Source organism: Anas acuta, chromosome 1, assembly GCF_963932015.1.
Source record: "Anas acuta chromosome 1, bAnaAcu1.1, whole genome shotgun sequence".
In the NCBI taxonomy this organism is placed as follows: Eukaryota; Metazoa; Chordata; class Aves; order Anseriformes; family Anatidae; genus Anas; species Anas acuta.
Genome location: NC_088979.1, coordinates 67,647,928 through 67,673,045, shown reverse-complemented (window position 1 = coordinate 67,673,045; position 25,118 = coordinate 67,647,928). Strand labels below are relative to the sequence as shown.

The 25,118-nt window shown below is 36.5% G+C and overlaps 1 protein-coding gene across 1 annotated transcript in view; it reads right to left on the bottom strand.

The window, feature by feature from the left end:
• VWA3B (von Willebrand factor A domain containing 3B) overlaps positions 1-25,118 on the bottom strand; it is a 72,018-nt gene that overhangs the window by 30,929 nt on the left and 15,971 nt on the right. The window contains exons 8-18 of the mRNA XM_068681159.1: positions 23,945-24,069; positions 17,647-17,763; positions 14,047-14,234; positions 13,236-13,390; positions 11,187-11,325; positions 9,649-9,780; positions 6,426-6,524; positions 4,540-4,722; positions 3,126-3,253; positions 1,448-1,635; positions 683-820 (exon numbers count right to left, since the gene is read on the bottom strand). Coding sequence (XP_068537260.1) covers positions 683-820; positions 1,448-1,635; positions 3,126-3,253; positions 4,540-4,722; positions 6,426-6,524; positions 9,649-9,780; positions 11,187-11,325; positions 13,236-13,390; positions 14,047-14,234; positions 17,647-17,763; positions 23,945-24,069 — 1,592 coding nt within the window. The remainder of the gene's footprint in view (positions 1-682; positions 821-1,447; positions 1,636-3,125; positions 3,254-4,539; positions 4,723-6,425; positions 6,525-9,648; positions 9,781-11,186; positions 11,326-13,235; positions 13,391-14,046; positions 14,235-17,646; positions 17,764-23,944; positions 24,070-25,118) is intronic.

Here is a 25,118-nt window from a genome sequence, read left to right as displayed (position 1 = left end):
ATTTAAGGTATATATTGCTATGAAAATCTATACAAAATGTATCTGAAGAACTAAAAATAAGACACTGAAATCTAAAAAGTCCAACATCTTTAATTATTAATGGTGAGGTTTTAGAAGAACTTATAGGACCTATCGTATAGAGCTGCATGAATCACTGTGAGACATGAAAACTATCTGGAAGTATATGCAAGCCCTACTGGAAATACTTTTGCCTCTACATAATCATCCTTCCCAGAGCATATAAAGTGCAACCTCCTTTCATATTGGTACCACACTGTCACCACTATCAGCTTTAGACTCAACATTGCACATAACTAAGAGTTACTACATCAAAACAACAATATATTACTATATCATAACAAGAGATTCTCGAAAAGTATTTACCCCATTGATAAAAAGTAACTTCCTTTCAGCAGTCTAACATATATCAGCATCACAGCTTACACATACTGTGGACTGTAAGCTGCTGTAAGCTAGTTTAGAAGTCTGGTAGCAGTTGTAAATTGTGAATACCTTGTTTCAACACCCTTTTGCTTCTCCAGCTCTATGCATCTCTGCTGAGCTCTGGACCTTTCAACTGTGGGTCTACATGGTTTTGCCTATTTTGAACTATTAGTTCCAAACATATCAAGAAAAATATTATCAGCTACCCCACCCAGGGCTTCCTGTTGTGTTAACCTGCCTTTGAAAACAGTTGTGCATTTCACACTCTTTCTGAGAGAAAAACTCTTTTTTTCAGGAGATGTTCTTTCATCTGGGCTTTCTTCCCTTGATTGCACACTATGGCTCAGAATTCGCAGCAGACTCGTTTTTGTTTGCTCTGTAGGTGTTGAAAAGGAAAGAAAGAAAAAGAACATTCATCAAATACATGCCTGGGATTTTTGAGTTCCTCATTGGTATCCAGTCCCAAATTTTAAAGAACTGCCTATACAAGGCCACAAACACAAAATTACTTCAGCACTAGTTTGTACTTTGTGCTTTCCCAAGGATGAAGACTGCATGGAAAGAATATTTCAAAGAGGAATAGTACTGTAAGTGTAGTAAAGAGAAGTTACCATAAGTAATGTTGTTAACTAGTGAAACATAGATCAGCTCTTCAGTCTCACCAACAATGTACTATTTAAGATAAAAAGAAATAAGGGTTTAATATCTACTGTTAAAAAACTGCTTACAGAGGTTTTATAATTTTTTGTCAAAATGGTTTAATCTTTCATTGCAGGGAATGTGATGAAACGTTAATGAGCAGACATTTGTCTGTTCATTTGAGTCAACTAAGATGGGAAAAAGTAAAAATGACAAATATTAGAATTTCAGAAAGATTGTTTTTTTGAAGCTTCATCAAAGGCTCCATTTGTTCCTACAAGGGATGCTTTCTTCTATTGTCAACAGAATGTTTTCAAGTTAGGGGATAAATTCTAATAAAAACTACAATTTGTTTTAGTCATACCTGCAAACAATGCTTTCTTCCTTCGGGCTGGACTGTCACCAGTGGTTTGCCAGGCATCTACCATACGTCGAAGTGGACTCAGTGCTGGCTCTTGTGAAGCACAGCATGGCCTACTGCTAAGGGTAGTGTCGAACTCTTCAACATGTTCATTTACAGAAGACACAGTATGTGTTTGCTTCTGATTACTGCTTGTAAGTGACAATGAGAAGAAACAAGCAGTAAATACCTCCAAGCATATGATATCACTGTTTAAAAAAATGCTAAGTTGAAGTCTACAAAAAAATTAAATAGACATTTCAAATGTTTAAACAGTGCAAAATATTTTCTCTGTTGTCCTAGTCTGCATTTCAAAGAGAAGCTCAAAGGAGGTTAAATTACTGTTAGTTTTTTGAACAATTTAAAAGTCATTCTTTAGTCTATTTTAAAAAATGTTTATCACTTCGTAGGCAACACCCTCACATATATTTTTAGTCAGACATCAGAATGATCACTAATAGCCACTTTGAATTCTGTGGAGACAGAACAGACCTACTAACAGCAATGAAAGTAGCTGACATATATATATATATATATATATATATATATATATGTACTTTATTTTTCTACTGTATTTTCTACTTTATTTTTTACTACTGTAATGAAAAATAAAGTACATAAATTCTGAAATAAACACCTACATTTTTATACGGAACAGACTAACTCGTCTTCTATACGTACTAAATCATTCCACAGGACACTCCACTTTTAATTTACTTAAGCACATTTATTTTAACTTACTGTTTTTAAGAGATCCCTGTCTTATAAAGCTGAATACTTTCAATGTACTTTTTGTCTTTGTACTATATTTTTGTACAGATAAATGAGGCACCAGGCAAGCTATTCCCTCCTTTTTACTAACGCTGTGCTCCTATACAACTAACTTAATGTTTGAATCCAGGTCTGTCTTTGCTCCTCAGACAGAAACTCAGCATAATTAGCCATGATGCAAACTCTTCCACAATGGTCCAGATGTCTGCCTCCACTATACTGTGGAAGAACCTCTGTTTGAACTGTCATGCTTGGCACTGTGACACTTTAAACGAGCTTTTCAACTGATGATGAACATGGAACTACTTTTAATAAGGAGATTACTTATCTCTTGATAAAAAACAGAGAGAAATATGGCATGAAGATACAAACATACAATGTAAGATCAAAAATGTGGACAGAATAAGCTGAGTTTCATCCAAGGCGTTTGCCAACCAAACCAACCGTCTTTTAAACAAAAACATTCCTAAGCAATTTATGTTTCAGTCATCTTATTCCAATGAGTGGTAATCTAGTCATGTAGTACTAAGCCAACTCTACCAATAGGACAATAATTTTTATTGAATTTCCTAGGACAGAGGGAACGACTTTGCCCTGTGCTAGAGAGAGTAAAATATTTTCACCTCTTTGCTTTAATTATTCCAAATAATTTGAAACTACCTGTCACTTTGTTCCAGTTTTAGACATCACAGTTACTAGTATGTTTTTCTAGGCTTTTCTTTTCCTTTAATGTAACTGTTTCTTTAAAAAATCAATCTTTCTTTTTAAAAGACAAGAGTGTCAGAGATTAAAAATGCAAGACAATGAAAAAGAAGAAACATAACAGATAGCTCCTATCTCTTACTAGCCTAATAGCAGTATGAGAACATACCTATTCTCTGAATCATTTTCTTCTTTATAACAATCCATCATCAGACATTCAGTATGAAAGGTCTTCACTTTCTCTAGATCTTTTTCTCCCTGCTCAATCTCTTGTTTTAAAAGATGTATGTCTTCACTCTATCAAAGAGAAAATCAAATACCTTATTACAATTACTCCTAAGCATGTTTCATTTCTGAACTGACCTGAAACTAGGCAAGCTCGGATAATAATATTGAATAATGACTCAGTTAGGATAGCTGCATGATTTTGTATATTTTTTCAGGTAGTCTTCCCATTTCCTAAACCAACGTTTTTTTTGCCCACTTTCTGTATGTATATTTATAGAAAATATAGAATTTATAGAAAAAAAAAAAAAGATAAAAATGTAAGATACATCTATTATAAAAAGTGTCATTCTGTCACTCTGTCACTCTACAGATCACAGCTGTATCACATTCTGTCCCTGAAAAATGTGAAGAACTATAGTCTTCAAGTAAATGTTGGAAGTGAACTGACCAGGAATTTGGACTACAGGAGGAAACAGGAAGGAATTCCAAAGGTGATCCCCATACAACTCTCACAGGGTCAAAAGGCTGGACATGGCCAACACGGACTCTAGACCCTCATCTTTCCAACATGTGTAGAGCATGTGAATACTCCACATCAGCAGCATCACCTAAATTGGCCAGTACACTCTCCAATATCTTCCAAGAGTTGGAGTATTTTCACATCTTCCTTCTTCTTCGTTCTACAAAGTTCTAAAGTGCCTGCTACTGTCTTTTTCTCAGTTGTTCTCATGGTTCCACTACCCCCATTTTCTAAAATTTTGGAACTAATTAACTGAGTGTTAACTTTAGTTATAAAAAGAATATGCTTTAAATGGGTATTTCTGTTAGTCCATTCAAAAATTTCCTTCTGGGAATTGTTAGATTGAGCTAATTAGTTACACTTGATAGGACACTGTTATCTTAGTAATTTTACTCATCATAGGTCTCTCCACAGTGGCTACTATAGAGCAAACTTTCAGCAAAATTCAGCCCTGCATTTTTCTTACTCATTAGGAGGATACAAAAAACAGTTTCATTTTCAACAGTAATTTGTTTTTGTGACAACAGAGATCATGTACTTCTTCCAGAGATTAATTTTGTCTATATATATTTTTTGTTCGTTATTGTTGTTTTGTTTTTTTGTCTTTGGCAGTTTTGTTTTGTTTTGTTTTAGCAACAGCAGCATTACAAATGTAATTTGCATTATATCTGGGGGGGGGGGTGTTGTTGTTGTGATCTAACAAAATTTCATAAACAAAAATGGCAAACTCATTACTTTCTAAATAATCTATTGTACTGTGAAATTGTAATAATGTCAGTCCCATGGTTCCTTCAATAGCAGCAAGAATTGAACCTATGTATTTTAAAATACTCACAATAATAGACTTTGCACCATCAGGGTCAGTTGAATAAATATTGTAATAATGAAAACGTCCCCCTGTCTCAGTAGATAGTTCATTCAAAAATTTATTAGCTTCTGTATCATCACAGTTGAAGGATACAGTATGAATGGGAATTTTACGATGAAGCTGTACTTGAGCCAAAATTATTTGAGGGGGCTGAAAAATAAAAAAGTTATATGAAACTAGTGGAATCTTAAAAATATACATATCAAAATAAGGAGAATTTGTAATAATGTAATTAGCCATTCTGTTGCTTAGAGACAGATAGATATAGATCAGTTAGAAGCATGCATTTTATACAGATTATTTCTTAATTATACAAAATAAGCTCATTTAAAACTGAATTTGAAACACGAGTAATGCATTAAAGCACAGGACACTAATAAAATAAAATTTAAATTATAATCATCACAATCTGTTTCTCAAGTTCTAAAGTAAATTATTCAAGTAAAGGAAATTAAACTAATTAATTGGTGTTTAGTATCATTGAATGTATATAACTGGAAAAGATCAGTTGATATTTTTATTAAGCCAACTTAGTTCAATGACAAGTTGTTTCAATACCAGAAAAGAAAAGAGAGTCTGAGAAAAGAGGAAAATTAGCACTCCTCTTCCAATAAAGACATAAAACTCAGATGAGAAAGTATATCTGCCGTTTCTATAAATGTTCTGGATCTGGTAATCTTTCAAACAAGAAATTATTGACTCAGTTCTCTAAATTCTGATAATACTCTAGTTGTTCAAAAAACTGCCATATATCTTGAAAAATTTAGCTTTTTCCTGATATTTTCACTATATCTATTTATTGAACTTTAAAAACGAATGCATTCTCAATCGTTTTGCACTTTCCCTCAAAAAAAAAAAAAAGTATGTCATAAAAGCCATTATTAAATAGGTTAAAAAAACCATATTAATTAATTGCTGATAATAAAAATATTTAAATGAGGAATCTAAGTGTACATTAAGCCAAAGGAATGTTTAATAAAATATGAATGTATGCTGCTACCTTGCAAAAGTGCCCAACAATACAAAGATTTTATTCAGTTGTAAATTGATAAATTTTAATGTGTTAGCCAATAACAATCAACTTGCCTTTAGAAAAGATCAAAGATTAAAACTAAAAATTAAAATATGTAAGTCAAAGTCTCATATGCTAATTTAAATCGAGTTTATATTTTGATATTCAAATCACTTTGAAGAATATAAATCTACTCTTCTTCTTCCTGGGCCACTCTCCTTTCATCAAGAAAAGCAAAACAGAAAGCAAAGTGAGCTTTTAATACTTTTCTTTTTTATCATGGTATTATTTCTGCAATGTACCGCTCCGTAATTAATTTTATGTGCCCTGCAGCCCAGCTGTTTACCTAAGTCAAGTCAGGATTTTGCTTCATATCTACCATTTAAACAAAGTTAAATTTTCATGAGTGAATAACGTATTTTAAAAATGACACTCACTGCATGCTGGTTAGTTTTAATATTTAAATTCAACCGTATTAAGGGATCGTCTTTTATTTATTTATTTATTTCATGAGAGAGATTTGTACTACATTAGGAACAAGTTTTAATACAAATTCTAAGCTTAGATATCAAGATACATCCTTCATGTTTCATCAATGACCCGATTTTTAAAACAACTAGTTAGAAATGTCACGTGTTTTCATGAATCAAAGACTGGACTGTGGGAGAAGGGTTCTAATCAAAGCCTTTCTCAAACAGCACATATCTCAAATACAATTTTTAAATTTTATGACAACCTCCAAGAGACTCTGTTTGGAAAATATGATAGTCATCTCATACAATTTGCTTCAGCCGTCTAACACCACACTGCTCCAGTTTCTGTATTTTTATTTCAGAAATACCTGGTCAGGTCTCCCATCAGTCAAGAGATAAATAGCCTGTGTGTCAGCATCAGCAAGAGCAATCTGGAGAGCTCTGAGTGTATTTGTGGAACTTCCAACCTAAGATACCAAAAACAAATAGACAAATAAACAGTTATAAATACTACTAGTTCTTTGTCTGTGTTCTTAAATTCATAATGACAGCGTACTGATTCAAGGGGAACCAAAATGAGTAATGATATGAACCAAAATGAGTAATGTTATGTTGAAAATATTTAAGTCAAATGGCTAGAAAAATCAAAGCAAGTGTCAAAGTAGTGTGAATAGGTACCAAATTGGTATTCAGTACTTATGCAAACACACATAAACAAAACGCTGAGCAACAGAAATATGAGCTGTAGAAGGAAGTGCAATCACTAAAATACTGAAAAGAGAGAGAAAGAAGTAAGATAAAAGATAAATTCTATTACATTTTCCTGCTACTGCTCCTGAATATCAACTCATTGCACTCACTTGAAATATATATTTTACATAATCAAATGATTCAAAAGCTCCACAAATGAGTTTCTCAAAAATAGGTAAAGGACTTCCTGGTTTTCTGAACATTTATTTCCCAGTTACTCCCTCAGTCCATCAATCTAAGTATCTTTTATTTTTTAGCACAAAAGTTGGCTATAACAACAACAAAATACATAATAAAACAATGCTGTGGCCCCTAAAAATTCATATTTGAGTAATTTGTGCCATTCACTTATGTAATGTTCAAAATCTTTTTTTCTTTTTAGACTAAATGCCATGCTAAGTTGACTAAAATGCATTTCACATCTGACAGAAACCACAAAAAAACCTACAATTTACATATTCAGATTTCCACTTTTCAGACTTTTCAAGCAAGCTACAAAACCTTCCAAATTTAAGGGAAAAGTAAGGTTTGACCAGTGTGCAAAACTGTTTCATCAAGTCATTCTTTTAATGGGGTTCAAGCAATATCCCTGAAAATATACAAGTTCATTTTAGCATAATACCTAACTACTTCTCTTGATGGTAGCAGGGATTGTGGTGGTTTAAGTAAGAAGAGAGTAAGAAGAGACTCAGGATTCACATGTATGTACAGTATATAAGATAAATATAAATCATTAACATCAACTCATACATGCAAAAATATGTCAAGATATAGCATTATTCCTTCAGTCTCATTAATTGTGTTAAAACTATTCCTAGTCTACCCCTCCAGGAAAGTTTAATTGGAATGGGTAGAGAAGGTAAAGCAGATGAAATGGAATAGGAGGTACACTCTGGGAGTGACATGGTATGTGCCAGTGTAACACGGTATTAGCCAGGCAACACAGCATTTCAGATGCTTCATAATCCTATTTACTAATCCACAAAAATCTCTTAACAGTACCTACTTATGCAAAATAATCAGTCTGAGCCAGTTGCTTTGTGTCAAACGTATCTATTATTTCCAATATTTTAGTAAGCATTATAAAGTTCAAGTCACGCATAACCTGTAATTATGTGTAAATTGTTCATCTTGACTCTTTTCAATAATGTTACATGGCTTTGATCTGATTTGAAACAAAACAACTGCTATATCATGGGAAAATACTGCGGATGCTGATGATGTGAGAGAAAAGACTACCTTATGATAAAAACTGTTAGGTTTCTTAATAGCTACTGTTAAAAAGCAGTCTTTATCATTGTTTAAAAAAAGTTGACACACTTCAATTACATGGCATAATCACCCTTCAAATTTTAAATATGATTACCCCAAAAGGTTTTTTAAAGAACAGTCAGTTTGTGTTTATAGCTCAGCTTCCTAATCCAGCATCCTGGGACCAACATGTATAAAACAAGATCAAAGGATATACTTTGATTAATATTCCATGGTGATCTTCTGTTCATTTCAGCTTCACTGTCAAGCCAGCTTTCTGATCTGTTTAAAGCCTGTGCTGCTTTATATAGACTAAAAGGTCAGCAGCAGATGTCAGACACCCTAGATATTTTCAGATATCTAGATCTGAACACTTAAAAGGAAATTTATTCAACAATTACCAACAATTCAAAAATTCAGTTAATAGTGATGAAAAGCCCATTCTTGAACACATACAAGACGGTTTCAAATTATACTAGTTCAAAGTATTAGGAAATGATGCTGTACCATGTCATATGGCTTAAACAGATCCAATTTTTTAAGTCTAAAGGAAGGCAGTAAAATTAAGTTTACTAACCTCAGCTGTAAGTATTCACCAGCTACTCAGTGAGGCCGCACCAACACTTTATTTTCTGCATGCATTTGTCTGTTATCATTTTCTGAGAATACAAACTTCTTTATCTTGCTTTGCAGTTTCAGAGTTTCCACAATAATAATTGGGAAAAGCTAATAATAATTACCTTCCCCAATTCCCTCACCCTCAGGAATTTCATCATTAAGTCTGATAAAGAGCTGTCATACTGCTGATGAGTTTTATTATATAAACATATGGGTGGGGTTTTTTTGTGTGTCAGAAAACTTAACGTTGGATATATTTTTACTTTTACATGACTGACTTTCAGTCCACCCTTGGTAATATTGCTGTCCACATTCGACACAATAACTGGTCCTAGAGCAGCTGACAGCTACAGTCACCTGGTGCCTGTCTGGGACTGACTACAAGTATTTCTATTCTATTGCACAGAAAACCCTTAGGTGTGGCCACTGTCAGAGAAAGAATATTGGGCAGAAATGCTTGACTTGACTGCAGACAGGTGCTTGGTCTGAGTATGCTTGTTCTCATGTTCCTGTGAAGTTTAAAGTCAACTGTTTATCTAGGCACCAAAAGGGACTAGAAATGCTCATGAGCACCAGCTGGCAGCCAGTTTCCTGTATCTCCTCTGAGCTCTGAGTCTACCAGCTACAGCCTTCACCAAGGCAGTGGCACCTCTGCAACAAGAGTGACAAGTTTAGACCCAGGGTCTGAAAGCACTGTCATGGTTCCTAAAGAAATCAAACTGGCCAATGCCTGCATTGTGGCTGTTAAATGTAGCATACTGTAAACTGGATTAATATGCTCTTATAAAATGGTCCACAGTTAAAATATTGTAACTGACAGATAATAGGTTGTACTTGGATCTACTAAATATATATCCTCTATATTTTCAGCTTACTCGAGTCAAATCCAGAAAAACCCCAACCATACAGAAAGAGAAAACACAAACACAACTTTGTACTAACATGCTGCATGATAATTAGCTTCCATATTACCTCTAGTCCTTTTATCCAAAGCCAGGCATCCTGCAAATTCTCTTCATTAACTTCAGCAAGTTTCTCCTGCCAGGCCACTGCTTGGGCACTAAATTTCACAAAATTAAATCTCTTTTTGTGTCTCAATTGCTCCTGCAAGAGACAAAACCTGATTTTTACTCAGTGTTGAATAAAAGGATACTTGTATCCTGAAATACTGACCAGTAAGACTTGTTTTAACTCATATACAGTTGATTATATCATTACAATAAATTACAGTAATGTTCAGTTGTGGCACATAGAGAGACATAACGAGACAGACAATTACTGCATGCAATTATTAAGATAATTTAACTTCCACATGCTAATCTACATTTACTCATATTTCTCAAACTATTTGAACAGCAAATGTCTAGGAGAGAAAGAGAGGAAGAGAGGAAGAGAGGAAGAGAGAGAAAGGAAACTAGGTATTAACATTGGTATAAGGGAAATATTTTGACTGCTTAACAAAAGAATTTGAAATCAGAATCAAAATAAGACATCATTTAGAGGAGAAGAACAAGAATCAAATGCAGGACACTGGCAAGGGGAACTAGGACAGCAAAAGAGAACTGAGAATTTGCTGAAGTTGCTTTTGGACCAAAGTTACGAGGAGTTAAAGTTTTGTGCAAGCCTGTAAAACTTCCAGAGCCTGGACTCTTTCACTCCACTATTTATGTGCAGTCCTGTGACAACTTCTGGCACAGCATCTAATCATTTTCTAGGCTGATCTAGTACCAGAGAAATGGACCACATCATACTGCATCCTATCACTTACACACAGCTCAAAAACCTCTCTATTACAGTTTTAGTATTTTTAGCCCTACTAATGACTGCTATCCATGCCAGACTGATGGCACGTTTGTTGGTTATTTCTTTCAAATCTGAAAAAATCAAGATGAACCATGCTTTAACAGTACCTGTTTCTCTCAAACATTAATATATTTCAGGTGATATCATTGTAGATTTCTAAAACTAGGTGGGATAAATTCATTTCAGGTGTGTCTTCAAGTACTCACTGCTTCTAAGCTACTTCTGCACTTTGCAAGTCAATTAGGAAAGATCTGAGTGACTCTGTAAGATGCAAGCAAGCTTGAAATGCTCTACACCCTCTAATGTCACAGTATGAAATACTTCTTACAAATCACAGCATTCCAGTGGAATAAGATGACACTGCTTAAAATAAATGAAAATGATTGTTTTTTTTTAGGAGTGAGTTGGCTTGAGGGACACAAAAACTATCTAAGCCATTTTCATTTTTAACATTTTCTCCAGGTTTCTTTCAAACATTTTTACAGATGCACAAGAAAAACAAACAAACAAGAATAGAAAACATAAACTAAAAAAGTGGCACACCAAGAAAAATCAAAATACTTTTATAAAGCTGATGATTTTGGAAAATCATTTCAAAATAAATTTAAAAGTCACTGATAGGTAGACAGATAGGGTAACAACCATCCGGAAAAGGTCAGCCTACTCTAAAATACTCAACAGTTTTCAGAATCATCACTTCATCAAACCTGTATGAGCTGAAATATTTTCTCCTTCACCAGTGGCAGCTTGTCCTTCATAGACTGGGATGTATCAATAAGAATATAGACATCATCTTCAAACACATTCCCAAAGAGCCCTCTGCTTCCTTGTTGAAGCCACTTAATTCTGGGCAAGGAAAAAAAAAAAAATATATATAAGATCTTGGGAGAACTGTGTATCTGCATCTAACAGAAAGGATCTTTTATCACTGCTGTATTTTCTATTCCTGTTGTTTAAATGCTGTTGTCCATCCCTGTCATGAGCAGCATATTGGCCTTGCTGAACCAGTCATCTATCACTACATAACAACGCAAGACATTTTTATTTTCTAATTTCAATGGGGATCTGGAGATGAACAAAAAACGCATGCACAAAAAAAAAAAAAAAAAAAAAAAGTATAATGTCAATATGTATAATGTCAATTATACAGTAGTTTGAGCTAGCAAATCCCATGAGAAAGTACCTATAACTATTGCCTCTGTAACTGTTCTCCAGCCTGAACTCAAGAAATCATTTAAGCATCCGCTAATACACTTCCCTTTTCAGGAAACCACTTGAGAACCTATTCTGCAAGCAACTTGAGCACTTTAAAGAGTCTTAATGTAACACAGATGCTTCAATGCCTTGTTGACCCAGGGCCTTAAACACAGACTGAGTTTTACATTTTAAACAGGATTTACGCATGCCTGCCAGCTAAATACGTGCATACATACAGTTGTGTACAACAACATTTCCTTAGTAACGGCTGCAACAGGTCCAAATCTAATTTCCCATGAGATTCATAAACTACTTGACTACTCTGAAACACAGGCATTTTAGCAGACGGAATATAATGGCCCTGGGAAAAATATTACTCATCTCCCACAGAGGTTTAAAAAACTATATCACAGAAAGTAAAAAGATCCTATTACATTCACTACTGACAGCTATTTTACCATTAGTTATTTCCCCCAAAGTGTTTGATGAAGTCTACCAAGACTTCTTAACAATGAGGTGAACCTTTTTAAACATCAAACCCATGACCTTGGCTTGGATTTTATAAACACAACAAAGCCCTTTACCTCAGATTTTCCTTTCACTGCATGTTAATCATGTTAATGTTATACTAAATACAGCAAGATGAAGATAAATTAAAATGAACAACAAAACTCTGTTTGACCCTGCTAAATATATTCAGGCTATTACATTCTGATAGAGAAGCTGCAGTAAAACAAAAGTTCACATCCTGCTTTCTTCAGTGAGACATCTCATTGTCCTAATATACAAAACACAGGGCAATATTTATTCTTCCTTTTGAATCTACAATCTCTATTTTGAATGTTTCCTTCTCATCCTAACGTAGATACAAAACCTAGGAAATATGTAATCTATAATGGAGATATCCACTTTGAAATTAGCCAAAACTTTCTTTCCAGACAGCACAGAAATGGGTCACAATTCAATCTGATTTACTTAAGGACATCTTTAGGACAGAGGAATCAGACCCTCTAATGGCCTATTTTTTTTTGCAGCCATCCTACAGAATCTCAGAGTGCATCTATATGGCTAAAGAAAAGCAAAACTAATTGAGCGCTGAACTTCTGATCGTAGGTGTTACTTAATGGTTAGCTCATGCCTTAACCTTGATCAAACTTGTTCTCTTCAACACAAAATTGGAGAAAAGGGCACAAGCCAATAGATGCTACTTGGTGCTAGAGGTATCACAAGGGATTCCTAGGTGGGCAGGAGGAACAACTCTGGAAGTTCTCTGCCTTGTTCCAATGTACCCTAAGTTCCAATGTTTTTTTCCACTGCCAGAAGCATTTCTACAATGTGCTGACTGACTTTTGTCTTTGTGTTACAGAAGAAGAATAAAAGATACTGCTCATCGGTTTTCTTAGGTGGCTACTAAGAAATCTTACACGCGAATGGATTTCTGGCTTAATACTGCTACTGGCAATGTACCAACTACTTCAGCTTATTATGACAGGAAATGTCAAACATTTTAACACTCATGTGAAATAACACAAAATGTTTTTATGTGACAGAACACTAACCTTCCTTCCACTTGTCTGAGAGCAGTCCTCATTTTCTCTTCATACCGCTTATACTTTTCTGTAGTAACATATACATGAACTACTGATCCATCTTTCCAGAAGGTATGTACAAACTTGTCACAGTATTTTGCATGAATTACTTTCCTCTTTGTCTCCTACAGGCAAGAAAAACAGGTTTCAGTTCCAAGATATATATATATTTATTTATTTTTTGCTGTGCCCTACAATATTTAGTAAACAAACTTCAAAGGTATGGCCTTGTTGCAAATGAACAGGTGCAGAAATGGACACAGAATAGGGTGGTCATGGAATTTGCTTCTAGCACAAGTCAATAGAAACTGATTTTATTCTTGTAGCTTGCAAGAACGGAAGCTTACTGAACAGTGCAATGGTAGAGCTTGAAAAAAACAAATAGTTAAGAAAAATTAGTTCAAATTTGCTTAAAGACCTGCAAGTGTTGGAGCAGCTGAGACCAGCACTTCTAAGGAAAATGAAAATGTCAAGGAACCTTTGCCCTACCCCACATAAAAGAGAGGAAAATAAGGCATTGCTTAAGTCAGGCCTGATTCTCCCCTGCAGAGTATATGTGGACCAGGAGGAAGTCATTTTCAAATAGCCCTTTGAAACAGTTTTTGACCATATTTGTCTCCTTCCACAAATAAACTGACTTTATAGAAAAAAAAAAAAAAAATCCAACAGACCATGCACTCTGTCATAAATTCAGCTCTCAATCAATATTTCAATTTTTAAAACAATAAGAAAAAAAAAAAAGGCACTTCACAGGCACTGAGGGAAAACTAACACTACTCACAGCATCAGTTTGTGAAGATTCGTCCTCTGGTTTAGTTTTGATGTCAACAATCCCATCCGCATGGCGAAAAGTGCAATCAGCAAGTGCATCATACAGTGTGAGCTTCTGAGCTTTCAAGCCATACCTCTGCAACCACTCTTCAGAAGTCAAATATTCATCATATTTATGCTTTTCTATTGGATGATCATCTTTGGTTATAAATAAAAAATAAAAATAAAATAAAGTATTAATACAAATAAAACATGATATAAATAAAAATATAACAAAATATAAATAAAAAATAAAAATAAAATAAAAAATTCATGCATAATATGGTTCATTTTGGATATGCTATTTTCAACAGGCTACAATACTGGGGCCAAAATTGTCATATTTCTGGATGAAGTCTGACTAAATTCGAAATCCTAAATTCTTGCTTAGAATTGCACCTAAACTTTTTTGGTATTGCATGTGACCATCAACACATAGTTTTGAAATCAATAAAAAGTGATTAGGCCATGAGAATTAAATAATAATAAATGCCTAGATATTCTTCAAACTTAAAATACAGTATTATACAGTGCATAAGAAGATATAAATGTCACTAAGACTGCCTAGCATATTATTGGCTCTAATTATCAATTTCCTTTATTTTTCCCCCAACACTTTGTCTGACTGCACTTGAGTTTTCTGTTATAGATTTGCCCAAGGGTAGCTGGAAGGAGGAGAAAAATAGAGTAAGAATGGTTAGCAAAAGATGATTGAAAATACCTTTTGTCATATTTGGCCTGTTAAGGAGCTTTCACACCTTCAGGCTTTGGAGCAGATATTTTAACTTTGGCAGAGTCACCTATAGCAGAACCATGCTTCTGTGCCAACCTTATAATCTAAGTTTTGTCAAGATTAAAACTCATATGATTGACAGAGAGCTGCTAAAGTTCACACATTGCTCTGAACTCGTTACACTTCTACTGACAGCTCTGGAGTGGGTCAATATTTCTGACCCATTTTTAATATCTACTTTGTTGTGATTTTGTTGTTGTGGTGGTGTTATTTTTGTTTGTTTTTTCTATATTGGGCAATTCTTTGCAACAAATTCTTTTATAACTGGCACAAACCCATCAGACAGAGAACTTAAAATATACATAGCTACAGAATCAAAACATAGAAGGAATATTCTGGATCATACAAAGATTGACTTAACTGTTGAAGTACAAAATGCCATAAAAGATTCAGTATAAGATGTCCAACTTTGAGGAGAATCATTTGAGAAAATGAAACAATGTAAGATATAATTGAAAATACAGTTAAGAACATAGACTAACGTTCCTTTTCAGTGAAGACTATTTAGAGTAAAAGACAAACTACAGTATCTCTGAAAGTGATTTGGCTGTGTTTCTCCACAATATTGCCTTGTCAGAGGCTGAATATTGCACCATCTATCCTAAGCCACAAATCACCGATGTACCATCTTCATATATTCTCTAGTTTACACACTTCTTCTACCATTTGTTACAGATACTGCAAGAAACAGGATATTTTTTGTCTGACCTCTTTTGACTGTTCTCATGCTTACCTTTTTCACACTGTGTTGTTTCAGAAATTTTCTAAGGGCAATCTTAAGGGTAATCTTGGGCACTGCACACCTCTGTATAAAGGTAATTGGATAAAGGGCTCTGCAGTCACTCATCACTAGTTCAGTAGGGTTTTATAGCAGGATGAATATATTTTCTTACACTTTGCTTTCAGATATCTAGGTGGTATAAACTTCTGCTTTGTTTAGATGCAGCTACACTGACAAGTGTGGAGATCCTGAGACTGTAGACAAACATTTGCTTTCTGATTGTTTGTGGTCCTTAGGACAAGCGTGGCAAGTGTCACAAACACCCTCAGACAATTTTAAAAAGAAAACTTATTTTCTTTTTTTCACCTGCTTCAGTTCAGGTAACTAGTGCATTATCTGGAAAGTCAGCAGAAAATTTGTCACTTTTTCATCCCCTGCAGAACTCTGCAATCTTAAGAACAAACAATTTTGCAGATGAGCATTTTAAAGAGATCAAGACAAAAAACAGGAAGAAAGGCAGACAAAAAGAAAGACTGCAGTTATTTGGATCAATGGGCAACAGCCAAACAATGCTGAAGAAGTGACAAAATAAACCACACCGTAAATTAATTTCTTTTAATTCATTTATGAAGTGATTATGTATGAAGATATACACTAAAATAATATTAAAGCTGCATAGTCAAGCAGTCGTAAATAAACACTGAAATTAGCCTTGGAGCTTTATTGTGGTCTTCTTGTTCATACGCATTATGGTAGAACTGTTTAACTTCATATGGGAAGTCCTGCTAGTTGAGAAGATGCTATTATCAGTACAAAGAAGTGTATTATGCCTTCACAGAAGAATTGACTCAGGCTAACTCCTGCACAGTTATATTACTGTCAGATGTTCAAATCCAGTGCAGGCAGAGAAAACCCTCAGGCTCAAATCTTCACCATCACCACCTTAATCACACACCTCAACACACTGCAGAGAGTTTAGGCGACTGATCAACCAGCTGTACAAACTGTTCCTCAGATCCAGAAAAGGGCATCTGGCCCCAGCCTCCACCTTACCAAAGCAAAAGCAATTGCACTGCAAAAAAACTATACTAGAGCTACAAAAAAAATCTCTGATGAGTCATTCTAATTCAGCCCTGAAGCTTTTATTAACTTACACAATAAAATACCACCAGACTCCATGTAACTATTTTAAAGCCAGGGAGTAATGCAGAACATGCCAATCAGGCAATCACAACTCTGATCCTGAAAATCCAGTTGCTTAGTTACAATTCAACCCTGAAGCTTCCTAGACTCTATGGATTCCCAAGTTTTCAGTACTAAAACTTGCCAGTGTTACCATTCTGCTCCAGAGCATGCTCAGAGCACCTCTATCAGAGCTGAGTGGCATCTCACCAGCCCCTGTTTAAGCCTTCCAGGGATTCAGAGAGTAGCTATACTTCTGTCCCCAGTAAGTCTCAATCCACATGGATCATGTTCTAAGCCAAACATAATGGTGGAAATGATTAGTTTAACAAATAGATGTTGGTGTTCCTTCATGTTTCTTAATGCAAGAGTTATCAGGGCACTCATACAGAATTAGTTTCAGTCTTCTACTTTCTACTAAGGGAATTCAAGCCCACACTTCTTTCCTTTCAGGGAAACTAAACTACTTATCAAGTTGGAGGCTATTGAGAGATCATGTTGGGGTATTTCCCCAGCTCTGTGTAGAAAAAAATCAAAAACTTACCAGCCCAGGCAGAGAAGGAGAGAGCAAACCAAAAAAAGTTTCAACATCCTGAAATGTAGATAACTTCTAAACCTAGTAACTGGTGAAATAAAAATTGCATGTTTCAGCCTTATCTGTTAAAGTTTAGTAAGTTTTAAGCAGCAGTAAACAGAGATTTGCAATGGAAATTTTCAAGCCACACAAAGATTAGCTGCCAAGTGTAGGTAGTACCTATACATAGCCATTTCAGAGAAAATTGTCTCCAGATCAATGTGCAATCAAAACTGTTCACTGTTCAAGATATTGATCATGAATATAGTGGTAAATCTTTTGAAGGAAACATAAATGATACCATCTCCAGAAGCAGGCTGCTCAGATTCTGATAAAATTTTCTGAACTTGTCTCAGTGTACTCCTGGCTTCCTCCAACTCCTTCCAGACCAAAAAGACATCTTCACGAACACCAGCTACTGCAAAAAGGAATAATAAATAGAACTTGACATTTCATAACAATTTCTGCTTTTTATAACTCCTTTACTACAATGAAGTCTTTGGGTTCATCCAGGTGTTACTGTATGACCTTGTTCACAAGGTCCCATTGCAGTGACAAGTGCAGTTCTTTGACAGAGTTCAAAAATGGCACCAGAACCTGCGAGGTAATTAGTCTGGGAGAAGTAACTACAGAGTTGGCCCCAGACTGTTCCCACAGTGGGGGGAAATCCGTTTTAAAACTCTCAGAAAACAATAAGAAAATTCCACAAAGAAATTCACATTGTCCCCTGGACTTCACTGCAAAAGCAATCTCCAAATATGAGATCCAACTTTGAAACTTTAAAGAGAAGATATTATCAGCTCCTTCAGTGTTCTAGAGTACCTAAACACCTTTCTTTAAAATTAAATCTTCTTTTCCATAAGAGCATGTGATGTAATTTTGGTAAGACTTTAATCTTAACGAATATCAACAATCATAATTATATCAATGGTCATAATTAAACTCTTTAAAAATATATTCCTATCAGGTTATATTCTCCAAAAAAAAAATGGAAGAAAACAAAGCTGGTGTTCACATAAGATTTTCTTGATCTCAATATATTTGATTCTCTTTATTAAAAGATTAAAATGTGTATTTATTCAGTAGAGTTCAATTATCAAAATGGAGTCACCAGGTATATCTATGTAAAATAGACGCTACTACAAGTGTGTTAAATTACGTGAGTCTCAGATATTAAATTGCAATATAGGACTATATAGAAAAACTGTGTGTAGTATTACAGTAAAAAATATAAAAAGAAATTAATCATGAGCTATTGTAACCACAAATGCAGACTACAACCTATTACTGAATTGCACACGAAGCTGCTGAACAAGGCAAACTGTATCTTAGCATCTAGTGGTTCAGTTAATATACAGTGGTAATTCCCTTTATGAAAGATAAGATATGCAAACTTGTGTGCTAAAGTAGGCCACCAGTAAACAAACAAACCTGATCATTTTGTTCTTCGATAAACTTCCCTGAAATAATAATAGGAACATTCTACAAAATAAGAACTCAACTTTAATTGTGAAATGCTTTTAATTTCCAAGAAATATTTTGAAATGTGTTATTGTACACTGCCATCTCCTGGGACCTCCCTGTATTTCAAAAAAAAATCTGTTTCAGCCATTACTACAAAGATCATTTCCTAAAACGCAAAACAAAAACCTTAAACAAAGCAGATAATTCCACGGTATAGAACATAAAAGGCAGATAAAAAATTTTGAAGTCTGTTATCATTAACTTGTATTTTCAACCAATTCTGTTCAAACACTTTAGAAATAAGTCAACTTTTCTTTTTTTTAAAAAAAAAAAAAAATTGCTCCACAGTACAATTCAGTGACAGTGTATTATATTGGTACTGCACAGAAAGTATTTTTTTCCTTATTAGTGCTGTGGTTTGATGGTGTATATTGTATGGGACGAATACAGGCACCAACAACTGCATGTTGCAAATACCAAGTTGCCTTGAAAACCTTTTATACAGCAACATACTTTCCTGGATTCAGCTGGAAGAGCACAAGCAGTGGCAGCCAAAGCTACTTTCTCTACTCAGGAGTCTCACCTCTACCTCTCTCTCTGCTTCAACATCTTTTTCTTTTCCTCTGCAGCTGAGGAGAAGTGGGAAGGAAAAGCTGTGCCTCTCCCCAAACCCCAAACACACGCGCACACCCCCATGCATCACAGCCTCCAGCAGCGGTTTTCAACCCGCAACCCATCCCTCAAAGCATGTTGATGAAAAACAACTAAGAAAGCACAAACCTCCCTTCGTTTTAAGTTCCCTGCGCTCACACCTCATTGCTGTGCTCCTTTGAGGGCTGCCAACTGAAAAGACACCTATGGCCAAAAGCTACCTCCTCAGAGGGGGCAGCCCCCAGCTGCTCCAGGCATCTTGGCACAACTAAGGCGTCTGCGTCGCATGGAAGACCTCTTAAAAAATGGTGTTATCCCCAGAGGGGAAAGGCCACACTCCATGAAACACCCCCAGCCCTGCTGGCTGGCAGTTTAACTGCCCAGGCCTGACTCCCAGGTTCTGTTTCAATAGCCATGACATGGTGACGGCAACAGCAAGGAAATGGCCTTGATGCTCCTCTGCCTTCCCCAGCTCTCACAGAGCACCAGCATGTGGGGTTGGCTCGCTCCATCGTGCATGGCCAGCTGTGCCCAAGGAGGCCTCGGCCTGGAAAATGGAGGCCCTAGAAATGAGGAAGAGGATGGGGACAGGCACTGGGAAGGGCGAGGGCCAGAAGCATCTTGCTGACACCCATAAGCTGAAGCAAGATGGTGTGTCGAGGCAAAAACGCACATGTACACGGAAATGTGTAACCAGCCTCATTTCCATTTCCCAGTTATTTAATACTGTCAGGCAATATTAGAAGCTCTTCCACACCTACCTCCCAGCAGACAAACTCATCCAGTTTGTCAAGTCACAGTAACTCATTTCATTCCGTATTCAAGATACAAATCCTGCTTTGAAAAAAAGTCCACACGAAAAGAAGCCTGCAAAATCGACTACATCTTTAAAACACCAAGCAAATACCAACACAAAAGCAAATAGTGGAAAACAGAAGTATTTCTTCTCTGATTATCCGACTTAGGCTGTGGAAGCAAAATCCAAATGTAATGGAGTAAGACACCTTTTAAATTAGATTTGCCTGTAAGGCAAGATGGGAGATTTAATTTTTTCACTGTTGGTCCCTTCCTCAGCCTCTGTGTGGCAGCAGAAGATAGCAGTATCCCCGAAGTGCTGATTTGCAAAATTCACCCATGGAGGGGGAAGAATGGAAGTAAGGAGGAGAACAGGAGCGCAGCTGCCTGCACACCCACTGAGTCAGGAAGCAGGGAAACTCACCCTGTCCCGATCCTGCCCCTTTTCCCCTGGGCAAATGCACAAAGCAAATGAACTTTGTATCCTGCGTGGTATTGCAGGGTGGCTGTCTGCATCACTCTCTACACATTAGCAAAGAGATTCACCAGGCCAAGGTTAGGCTGCTAAGACTGGACAAAGCACATAGGAGGAAAACACAGAGGCAAAGCTCTTTGCTACAGCTCATAGGCAAAGCAGCCACTCTGCAGGCATTATTCTGGCTTCCCAAAGGGAGGGTTTGGTCTCTCCCACATCTGTGTGCATAAACAGAGCAGAGCTCTTTTACTTCAATGTTGCACAGGAGGCTGGTGCTCTTACACTCCCCATATTACACTCAGCAACCTACAATTTTCCCTGTGACCATCAGGTAAACGTGGAATATCAAGCACACTTAAGAATACAGCTTTACAGAGATCAAAAAGTGCTTAAGCACATCAGTCTTCACAGCCTAGAATCATATGTTATTCCAAAAGACTGGCCATGTTGAAATATGTCCCTCTTCAGATTTGCCACATAACTCAAATTCCAATTTAGGGTCCAGTGGTATTTTCTTAACATGTACCAGCTCGTCTATTCCACCACACAGAAAAACGCTGCCCAGAGATCTACTGCTGTTTGCTCTTCAGCTAGCGAGGAACCACTGTTCATTTCAGGATCTAGCTGAAAATGCCACTGCTTCTCAAGCCCTATTAGGACTTACCTCCCTCTCACTCCAAGCAGATAACACAACTATGGCCCCTCTCAGGAAGAACCTTCTTCTCCACAGCTTCCACCGCCTCTTGCCCTCTAAGCCTTCAAGTTCTGACTTAAATTTCACCTCCCTTCCACTTGTAATTTTAACTACACAACAGAATTGCTTAATTCCACAGCCTTTTGTGGATGCAGAAGCTACACAAAGAATGTAGGCTGAAGTGATAATAGGAAAATCAGTGCTGGATGAGGAGGCATCACCACGTTGGTCCAAATTATGCTTTATGTATTTCTTCTGCCTCAGGTCTGAGTCTGCCAACATAAGGACCTTCATTCTTTACTGGTTTACACCTGTTTTAATCTCAAGCATCCACTCAATGAGTATAAAAAAAAAATTCAAATTTGGCAGTTTCTCACGCTTGCTTTCTAAATGACTGCTCAAGATGCAAAACAGGGGAGAATTCAGCTCTTATCTAGAGTTTTAAATAGTTCACTTCCGACTTGTTTGTTTAAGTAGATGAAAAAGAGTGAGCGTGAAGATATATGTATTTGCAAAATGTTATTCAGTGGATACCCAGAAAACTATCAGATTTCCTTAAAATGTTTTTTTCCAGCCCATAAAACATAACAATGAGCTTTAGTTTCCAGCTGTTGCATTTGTGGTGCAAAAAGAAACAGAATCAAAATATTCCTGCACCTCCCCTTATTTTCCAGGAAACATCGCATTTGGAAGATTAGATCTCTGATTCGTTTTCTATTTATTTCCTTATATAGTTTATGCCAGACATTCAAGAACCAGTTTCAGAATACATTAGTGAGTAATCACCACTTTTATTATTATTGCCTTCTACACCCTTGAAGGAGTCTCTGAAACAAGAGACATCAGACACAGGCCAGAATTAATGTCTCCTACGTATTTTCTTTTCTGAAAGGATTTTAGGTTCTGTATACGACCGAAAGGCTGTGATTGGCTGTCAGTGATGTCACAACTGTGGTTATAATGCCAAGTAAATGCAGAAAGCTAATTGTGTTCCTTTTTAATGTGTAAATTCTACTCCATAATAGCAATAAGACACAACAGACAATGCACTTCAAGGAGATTACTGCCCTTTTGAGCGATTAAAGCTATTCAGCTTTCAGCTTTAGAAACAGTGGTGAGGAAGTAATTTCAGTCATACAGGAGCTCTAGGGCCATCTATTGAAACGGGATGGTGCCTGGGGGAAGAGGAAGCCAGCCCTCCCCATGCACACACCCAACTGGGGTCTGGCAAGGAAGCACTTGGAGCAGACTGAAGGCAATCATTACAGCACTCTGAATCAGTGTGAAACGAAAGGCAGGGCTTTGAAGCACTCTCTGCTCTTGGTTTCTAAACCCTGTGGGGGCGTGAGGGGGGAAAGCCTTGGTGACCTTTCATAAAGAAAAAAAAAAAAGCGGGGGGGGATGACACTTTGTTCTCTTACTTCTGTCCCCCACCCCCTCCACACGCACACAGTATGGTTCTCTCATACTGTATAACCATGGCCATTCTGAAAGGTTTGTACACAAGGATCCAGACCACAACCCAGAAAATATGGGACAGTTAGTCCAAGACTGATACGTGACTTTAGGTGAGCCTCTAAATCCCCCTTATGCCATAGGTTCCCTAGCAGTAAGAGGATGACAGTGTTCTACCTTTGGGGCAATGCTAATGCCCCCCAGCATAATGGGGATGTAAGCCATGAGAGAAAAGAGGTTTTATGCCTCCTGATAATAAAAATAAACCTTTTTTTATAACCAAATCGCCTGCTGATAAAGATATCAGACATGATATAATACAGCCACGCTTCACACCACAAGCCAGACTCCTCCAAATCTGGCTGAAGCCTCAGTCCAGTCCCACTGAACAGTAAGGCTGACTTTTCCTAGAGGAAGTAGCACTGTGACTAAAAAGAACCATGCTTGAGCTTTCTGCACAGCTCCACCCACAGAAAAAAAAATGAAATTTTGCTTCTCCTCTGCTTTTTTTCTGCTGTTTGCTTCTGTATGTTTTTCATATTTCTCCCTCTCTCTTTGCACCTTCTCTCTAGTTCTTTTTACTGTGCTCTTTGCCTGTCTTTATGATAACTTCAGATCCTAAGAAAACCAAGTCAACCATATGTGGGCTTAATTCCCTTATATTAGCTATGAACATGGTCTGTATTGATGTGGCTGTTGTAACAGATGCTCTACACCACTCTTAACCTCTTTCATCTCCCTTTCTGCCATTACTCTGCATTACCACCAGGTCACTGGTATAAGCACACCAGTACAAATCTTTATCTCCTGAAATACATGTTCTTGCTTCTTCTCCTTTTTTCACTTCTCTTTCATTCTCACATGCACATCCTCTATTCTCTTCACTTCTCTCTTTTCCTTTCCCTCTCCTTCCCACCCACAGAATTTCCATTTGACCGGTCCCGTCCCCACCTATGCCTACAGAAGGCTTCTTTTGATCTAGCACTAAGCAAGTTCCTGTATTAGATGGCTATTCTGAAACCTCACCTAGAAAATCAATATAATATTGGTTTTAAAATTGTCTACCTAGTGGCGTTCGCCCTTTCACCTTTCTGGAATTCGGGGCAATTAGATCTTTGTCATCTTCTTCGCATTTCAGTGCAGGTCCAGTAGCAACTCTACAGTAATTCTTCTGAACGAAAGCATGGAATCTGTAATAAAAATTGGGTTTTCACTAGTATGCAAACTACATAAATACTTTCCTAGTTTTAATATGTATGTCACACATGCAAAGTCAGAGCAGTGTAGAACTTTGGAATTATTTCCTTATCTATCAAGATAACCAAATGTTCAGCTACAACAGTTTTACGGATATTATCAAACCTTTATATAAGTATATGTATTTTCTGAAGTTTTTTCGTGAAGAATCACACATCCTTTCATTTCTGTATCACTTATTCTAAGGTACCTTCCTTTTCAATCATCTGGAAATCTGTTTTTAATTAATGCTTTTAACATGCTGAGCAAGCATGTCATTTGAGATATCTGAAAGGACACTAACACCTTTTAATTAGATTATCCTCCTAGTTCAAAGCCCAACAGGAACACTTATTTCACTATCGATATACAAATCAGGAAGTCAAGCAGACTTCATTTACCCTTGTTGTCAAAACAGACAAGCTCCCAGAGCAGGAAAAAGATGCCTTTCTAAAATAGAACTACACTAAAATGAGTCTTAAATCATGAAAAACCCATGAACTTAGCAAATCCTATGTGAAAACTTACTTAACTTTATACACAATTATTGAGAAAATACCCACCAGCAAGTTATATGTTGGCCTGATAAGTCTCTGCAACAAAGCTAGACACGTGAAAAATTACTAAAAGATAGTGAGAATCGTATTAGGCAAAATGATTCCTCTCAGCTCCCTGTCACAACCCTTCTTGTCTCTTTCTCTACCATGCAAGAAATATTCACGTTCTTCTTACAAAGGAGGGAAAAACATTGCCAAAAGAAAATGAAGTATGGTGACTGGCAAAGTACCTGGTATCATGGAGGTACCACAGTCCTAAATGACCACAGTCGTTTAGATACACATCTGAATAGAGCAAACATAACACTTTCCCTCAGTCTTGTTTTTTTTGGCAGGCACTCTGTCTCTTAAAAGCTACTCCTAAACACAGATGGCTATAAAAGAGCTAAGCAGCTGCCATCTTACCAATTGCTCTGCCGTCATTTGGGGATTTCTACTGTTGGAGT